Source organism: Phytophthora infestans, genomic scaffold (genome assembly GCF_000142945.1).
Source record: "Phytophthora infestans T30-4 supercont1.47 genomic scaffold, whole genome shotgun sequence".
NCBI classification, from domain to species: Eukaryota; Oomycota; class Peronosporomycetes; order Peronosporales; family Peronosporaceae; genus Phytophthora; species Phytophthora infestans.
This window is the reverse complement of record NW_003303712.1, coordinates 402,285-410,404: the sequence shown is the minus strand read 5'-3', so window position 1 is coordinate 410,404 and position 8,120 is coordinate 402,285. Positions and strand designations below refer to the sequence as shown.

Genomic DNA, 8,120 nt, shown 5'->3' with positions numbered 1-8,120 from the left:
GAAACGCAATTGCGCACTACGTCGACGTCGCGTACATCCCGCCAACGTCTAACGAGTGTGAGCGCTTCTTCTCTCTCGCTAAGCTGGTGCTGTCTGATCTACGGAAGCGAATGTCTCCAGCCAGGCTCGAGATGATAATGTTTCTGAACTACAATCGTGACTTGCGTAGTAATGCAAATAATTGAATTATTAATTTGCTCAGCTCACATCGATGTATTAATCTAAGTATTGCATTTTCGGGTTCTGCCGCAGAGTGACAACGGTTTATTTCGAGGAAGACAAGCACAAAGAGGGCGAGGTGGGGAGACATTTGAGGTTGAGCGCCTTTATGCAAAACGATGGGTCCACACTCTTGAATTCTACTTAGTGCAGTGGGTAAACCATAGAGAACCAGCTAGAAACTTACCTTGGCAACTAAAAATGGATTTTGAGCGAGAAACAATCAACTTCGTGTGGCTATACCAAGCTACCCGCGGACGACGCCGTCGAGCGCCCCCTGCTACCCGACGAAGCTCCAGAACTGTTGTAAGAACGTAGGAAGATATTTAAGTTCGAACGCGAACTTAATACATACTGTTTCCAGTACTATGAGTTCACTGTTTGGATTCGCAAGAAAACAGTACTTTGTACTGTTTTCTGGAAATTCCTCTAATTAAAGCGTTTCTTCACCACAACGACTAGATTTGTAGCAGTACGAAGTACTGCAGAGCTACGTAGTAGTTTTTAAGTGCTTGTACTTGCTTCCCTTTTCAGCTAGATTGTATTCACTGACCTTTAGTCGTGTGAATTGCCGCTTCGTACTTGGACACAATCAGCGTGCCTTTGCCTATGAGGATCTCCGCACCACCCTACACATGCGTCAGGTACTGCGTTGGGTCGATTGCGTAGCTGTCCGGAAGTTTGTCGACGAGTGTCTTGAGGTCGATCGAAAAGTTTGTTTAATTTCATCGAGAATGTACGAGAGCACGGTCATGTTCCCATTCATGCCTTGGTAGAGAGTGAAGTCGATGTTGGCAATGCTCACCGTCTTGATTGGCTTGCCCGACGTCGACAAATGTAAGGCACCACCCAAGGCCGCCGGCCACACCATGACTTCGTACTCAATCTCTCCGTCAATGGCCGGTTTCGTGAAGAGATCGAGCGCGACGTTCGCGATGGTATTTTTACTGTGCTTGAAGAGGTATTCAATGGTCACAGGAATCGACATGGCATTCCACAACTGCACAGGATTGAGCTTGAGTGCAGCGTTAGGGAACGACTTTACTTGATACGGAGTACCAGCCCAATTGTAGTTCATATTCCAAGCAAATGTCGAGCCAAGGACACTGTCAAGACCTGTGCATTGACTTCCATTGGGGTCGTCGAATGCTCTCCACAAATTGTTATACATAGTAAAGTCGTATGTCTCCGTGTAGTTCCACTGGCCACAGAGCTCAGTCCCAGCAAATACAGTCGGAGTGGCAAGGGTGGCGGCGGCTATGGTGATTAGGAGCTTCATTGCTGCTGGGACGGAGGGGTTTGACGGGAGATTGGAAACTGCTGACTGAGTGAACTTCTTGCTTTAATAATGTGAAGACCAACTACTGATCTTTACCATGAAGTTTTACGATTGCGGGTTACTTCAACATAGCTGGTCATGTTCCAACTCGCGCATTATCGAAACCCTAAAATTAAAGAGCGGCTAATGGTAACCAAATTTCATATTATATTTTTATAGTAATAGTAGGCTTTTCGAAATTAAATATGATAAGCAACATAATTTTTCTAAATTACCCTTTCGTGGTCAACAGGTGCATTTTGCCCCCTGTGAGAGAATCGTTCACCAAGGGGGGGGGGCAAAATGTTCCTATTGACAGAAGTTCAACTAACGCACCACCGTGTTTTGTAACTATTAATCACGTCGAGTTCTGGGTTCCCTACCCGCTACATACTTTACCAGATGTGACGTACACCACTGAAAGATATGCAATTAAGTCTCAATGTATGCACTTATTAATTAGTCCGAGATGCGTCACCATAATTACAAAAATGACACCGCTCATCACCCTCTGTAATTTTGCTCCTGTAATGAATGACTGGACCTCAGTCATTTCCATACGAAAACCAAGAGTCTCACAACATTCACTGACATTGCCGCTTTTGTGCTGACATGCAAACAACGCTCACATACGACAGCGACAAGCGGCTTGTCCAGCGTGCCCAAGGATACATCGACGGAGCAACGAGGATCCCGTGGAATGACGCTGCCCGCCTCATCAGATCGACGAAGCACACGGCGGTCGTGCTGCGTCAACGCCTCCAGGCTATGTATTGTACAAGGGGTCCAGAAATTGCGCGATTTCCTGCTAATTTCTTCACACGAGTTCATCGCCCACGCGGTCGCCCTCCTGCGGTAGCGCAGCAGTCCGGACCATATCGTCCAGTCTAGCACGAAGGCGGCTACTGCCACCGGAAGATGCAGCTACTCCGCCCGCATCGTTCGCAGGATCGCGGCCACCACCAAAATCTGGCGCAGGGACTGGAGCGGCACGTGAAGCAGCACGCGCAGCATTGACTTAATTATCTCAAGTAGGGCAGCAGTTCCGGCAGCGATACTGTCCCGACCACCAGAAGCTGCGGTGGCACGCGCTGCACGAGCAGCTGCACGAACAGCTGCACGAAACGCTACGGTTTCGCGCTTCGAGGCTAGACAAACATTCGTGACGCCAGGAAGACGCCCAACAGAAGCCGGAACGACGCTCTCAAAGCCGCAACTTCCAATTCCAAATTTTATCTAGACGGTAACGGCGACGGCTGCACATCCGGTGCCACCGGCGCCAGTCCTGTGCTCATCGGATGCTAAGAAAGCTGTTACTGCAAGTTTTGCGGGTTGCCATGTGCTGTGGTCGCCTACACGGGCGGCAGCTCTCACCTGAATGTCGGAGAAGTGCTGCCGCCGGGCGTGATGACACTATGGCAAAAAACTTGGTGACATCAGCGGATGTGACATGTTTTTATATCAGTGCTGGACTCGGCAATGTTGTCATTCAAGTAGTGCTTGCGACCAACGTGTCAATAGCTATAGGGATCGAAGCTCGCGAAGATGTGCAGAATATTGACGTGGATATGATTGCGAGGAGCCCCTATGTCCGACGTATCGATGAACGAGTAGAGCTCATTTGGAAGGACATCACTGGGCTTTCCTTATCGCGGGTGGAGCCGTACGCACAAGCTACGATCGTCTTTTGGAACAACATTTTGTTCGAGGGCGTCACCACCGAGTTCGTGAAGTGTGACCTTGAAGGGCTGCTTCGAGCGCGTCTCGTAATTTGCACAGCTCCCATATGCCTACGCCACCGCGAACCTTGATTTGCTGCGTTTTGCTCTTCCTTTGAGGTTTTCAAGAAAGCTGTGATTGTTTGTAGATGGAAAGCCGAGTCACAGCGTGCATACTTTTATCGCTCATTCCAAAGTTATTGATATGCTAATTACTTTAATTTAATCAAGACAACTTCACACTTCGACACTTTCAGGTTTCAGTAATTACCATTCTAGCTTCTAGATGTTTACGAGCTTGTTAATATTTACAATTGATCGACCGCAAAACGCTTTGGCGGGTTCCAGACTATGCAACTTCTCCGGGGCTCAAATTACGCTGATTCATGGTCTCATTATTCAGCTTGTACAGGTGTGAACTTTTGCACACTTGCCTTTTGACGAGAATAGGTTACGCGGAAAGTAAAATTGATGATACCTCTCCCAGCTGGTCCACGTTGGCTTTGGGAACATGTAAGGCTTGGTGGCAATTACCACGTGCTGTCAAAGACAAACGCTGTGAAAAACGCAGAAGTCGGTCTCCTCCATCGCCTATCTGTCCTCCCACCTATATACTACACATTGTCGCCGGTTCCGATTAAATTCAGGATTTAGCTGTTTCGAGGCAATCGGGGAGCAACGCTTCTGGGGACTACCAAGTCCTCCGTCGGCATCGTGACTTCCGGCAAACTATACTGCACTTGATGGTGACATGTCTTCGACCACAGTGGAAGGTGCATCCAGCGAATTTACGTTCATGGTAAACGTGAGGAGCCGCTTTCCACTTTTCCGACAGCAATTCCGAGCTGAGTTGAACGACGAAATCACGATGAGAGTCACAGCCATTGGTGACTCCGAGTGCCAACTTGCAAGTGAAGTACGCATTAAAGCGACCGACAATTACGAGCGTTAGACCGAGCTTTTAAACCACTTCTTGAAGGAATGCTCATCCGCCAAAAAGAACCTCCCTCTAACTTGGTCGAGCCTGTCAACGCCCTGCATGTTCATGTTATATTCTTTGACGCATATCGGGGCGCTGAAAGGTCGCTTTTCGGAGCGGACATGGCGAGTCACAGTAGTCACCGTTGACGCGTCTGCATTAGCGATAATAGTAGCGTTGGAGCTATCGTACCACACGGCCGCCACAGTACTGCGATCAGCAAAAACGGCTTGGCGAGAGGTTTCGCGAACGCAATCCTAATTATCGAGGACATCGTGTTGCCGGAAGTGTGCATTGGCAATCATGACCAGGCAGCAAGAATTAGGCCTCTCCTCAATCTTTTCAAGACGACTGGCTTCAAGTACGTGGAGGTGGGGGCGAAATGTTGCTTTGGACGAAGATAGCGTCGCGTGCCGGTCGAAGTATGGCAAGCCGCTCATTGTGTACAATCCTATGAAGCCTACCAGAAAGTATCATTTTCGCATCTAAATGCTCTGTCGTTCTACGACCTGGATATCGTTGAACTTTCGACTTCTCTGCCAAAGTGACGTTACCGAGCGGCTAGCTGGAATGACGACGGAAGCAGAAGCCCAAGCCCTGAGCGATGAGCTTGCAGTATCTTAGTCAATCCGACAGTGTGTACTGTAAATAGCTCGACCGCTATATGGCACTGGCCGCATTGTCAACTCGGACAGCTACTACACCTCCAGTAGCTACTTGTGGCATAAAAGGATTGTATGCAAGGGGGACAACCCGAAAGTAATGTAAAAAGTCGCCAATTCACCACATCACGAATGGGAAGACACCCGAAGCTAAAAAAGACAATTGATGTGATGTTGCACTCAATTTAAGATGCTTACGACGATGGCAGCGTCACTCTCGAATATCGCCCAAAACCTATCATGCTTGCTGATGGTCTTGCCAAGGCTCTCGGAACTACGCGCCTCATGAACACTGCCCCAAGATAGAACTTCTCTTCCAGCAGTCTGATGACGAGCTGCGGGGAAGTGTCGCTAGAACCGGACCAGATTTAACTCATCACCTAGCTGGGAAGAAGGTCAGAGACCCTTGATGACCCTAGATGCACCCATCCTCATCATTTAATGTCATTCCTCAATGTCCTTAGAAGCTGACACATGAGGCCTCAAAGCTGATCTTTTTCAAGTGTGTTGCAACCGTAGTCACATGATGCAATCTCCTCCCTCAAGTATCTTAGGGCATGAAACTAGCAGAGCAGGATAGTGACGTCCGGAAATACTGTTTTATACATCGAGGGTTCTGTGAAGTGCTTATCAACGAGGACGTACTTCAAATAATCCGCCCGGTGTCTGAACACTACTACGTAGTATAAAATAAAATTATTACGCGCGACAGGAATACCCGCCCAGTTATTTGATTGGTTGAAAGTAGCAGCTCCAGCTCAAAGTCAGAACACAAAGTACGAAAACAAATCCAAAATTTACAAAACCCAAACAGGAATCAGGTTGATTGCATAACGCTTGAATACGGCATACGGATTGGCTGAAACTAGTTTCATTGGGAAAACCATGTTTGGACTCGGGTGTGTTTCAAAGGTATGGCGGATTTAACCGTCGTTGTCTGTACACTGCTTGATCAGTCTCTTCCTAGCAAATCAACGTCTTGTGCCAGGACACCAGATAAAATCGCTTCACGGTCGATATTAACTCTGGCAGCAAAACTCAAAGGTCAAGGATAGAGGCACCAAACAAGAGCTCTTAAAACTTTATATATTGGGACACCAAACAACTTAAGGGCACGAAATCAAGACATCAAACAACTTAGACCAAGAACTTTATATTGTCGAAGTTATACGTCCTAATCGAGTCCTAAAACGTCCTATTTGTCCTAAAGTTAGACCTGTCTTTAACGAGAGATTTTCTAATTATTACTTGTACGGAATTATTGCATCTGTTCGCCGGAATTACCGTTTTTAATGTAATTTTAAAGACAAGTTTAGGACGTATTATGCATTAATATTCCTTCTTCCTTAACAAAGCGTTGGGCTCAAAGTGCAAAGGAGAGAGCAGAGATCGCAGTCAACGCAGGAACACTATTAATAAGTATTGTTGTCCACGGAAGATGGGATTGAGGACGATTAAACCGCGTACTTCGTAGGTGACAAACCCAATCTCAATTTTAGAAGCTAGGCGTAGTTCAAAATGATTTCGTATTATTTTCACTCATGCAGTATAACAGAAAGAGCCGCATCTAATCACGAATTGACTGCTGCCGAGTATTTCGACACGGTCAGAGTGGCGTTTTTGCCCTGGAACGGCTCCGTGCCAGCCTGCACCTGGGTCAGATACTGGGTCGACGCGATTGCATTGTCAGCTGGCAGCTCATCGAAGAACTGCTTGAAGTCTGCCGTGAAGCTCTTGGTCGTGTTAACCGCAACGTACGAGAAGACCGTGGTATTGCCGTTCTTGCCCTGGTACAGATTGAAGTCGACGCTGCCAACCTTCACCTCCTTAATAGGCTTTCCCGTCGTAGTGAGAGGCCAAGCGCCACCAAGCGCAGCCAGCCAGACCATTAGCTCGTACTCGACGGTGCCGTTTGCGGTTGCGCTAGTGAACAGATCATACGCCACGTTCGTGATGATGTTACCGTCGTACTTGTAATCGTACTCAATAGTCGAGGGGATCGACGCAACGCTCGAAATTTGCACTGGGGCGAACTTGAGCGCGGCATTGGCGAACGACTTAACCTGCCAGTTATCGCCGGCCCAGTTGAAGCTCGTGTGCCAGGCGATGGTAGAACCGTCGACGCTGTCGAGACCTGTGCATTGACCGCCAGCCTTGTCGTTGTCTTGTCCCCACAAATTGTTAAAGATGATGTAGTCGGCCGTCTGCGTGGAGCTCCATTGGCCACAAAATTCCTCTTCGGCGAAGACCGGCAAGGCCGCGACAGCGGTGGCAGCAGTAGCAATGACGACAGTAAACTTCATGCGGGTGCACTAGAGGAAATCGGAGAGTGATGCAGCATTTGATTGCTGCTACTGCCTGCAAACGAGCGTTATTGGTGGATACAGTAGTGGTGATCTGTTGATCTCCTTTTCAAGAGACAGCGGTGATTGCGGCGCAATTTGGAAGTACCCCATCTCGTATGTTTGCACGATCCTGTTACCTATCGGATATTCAATATCCGAATATCATATTGTACTGGACTTTACGTTCACTCATTAATGACAATTTAAAAAGCCAATCAGTACACTCCCAATTTTGTTCTGTAGTAGATTTAGCCAATCAGGACACTCTAAATTTGTACCATTGTTGTTTTATGTGCCTTAGTAAGGGCAAGGAAAAACCTGATCAACTTATCGAAGGAACGTTTTTGTGATATGCAGCATTCACTTCAAGAATATAATTGTCGTCAATCAGAGAAGGTATACGGTACTACAGTGCTGCAGCTGCAGTATTTGTTTTAATAGCAGCACTGGCAGCAGCACAGCAGTGCCACTGCTGCTACAACTACAGTTTAGACGCCCCCGCTATTATTAATGTACACGTATCGACGGAAGATATGGCCTAGGAATATAGATGCGGACAATTGTGATCGAAATGGGTTACGGCCATTACAATTTTTAATGTAAAACTGTAAAGATGATTTGCTGAAGATTGGAGTAGACCTTAAGGCTTAATGTCTACTGCTTAAGTTAAGCATCGTACAGTCGTGCACCTCTAATTCGGCACCGGTATCAGTCGATACCCTGCTAGATTTAATGATTACGCGAATCGGATGCGCAATTACCTTTGCCCATCACCACCCTAGCAATTAACCTCAACGATTTTCCCCTCCTCGCCGAGGGATGACACGCCGCATCGATCTGATTTTAAATTTTGGATCGGACGTCTTCATACAAACACAC

At 47.4% G+C, this 8,120-nt stretch overlaps 1 protein-coding gene across 1 annotated transcript; it reads right to left on the bottom strand.

Annotated features, from left to right (window-relative positions):
* Window positions 1-6,467: 6,467 nt before the first annotated feature.
* On the bottom strand, window positions 6,468-7,199 carry PITG_16991 (cell 12A endoglucanase; the record flags this gene model as incomplete). Its single annotated transcript, XM_002897156.1, has 1 exon — window positions 6,468-7,199. One exon carries the CDS (start codon window positions 7,197-7,199, stop codon window positions 6,468-6,470), a length of 732 nt encoding a protein of 243 aa, XP_002897202.1.
* Window positions 7,200-8,120: the final 921 nt, after the last annotated feature.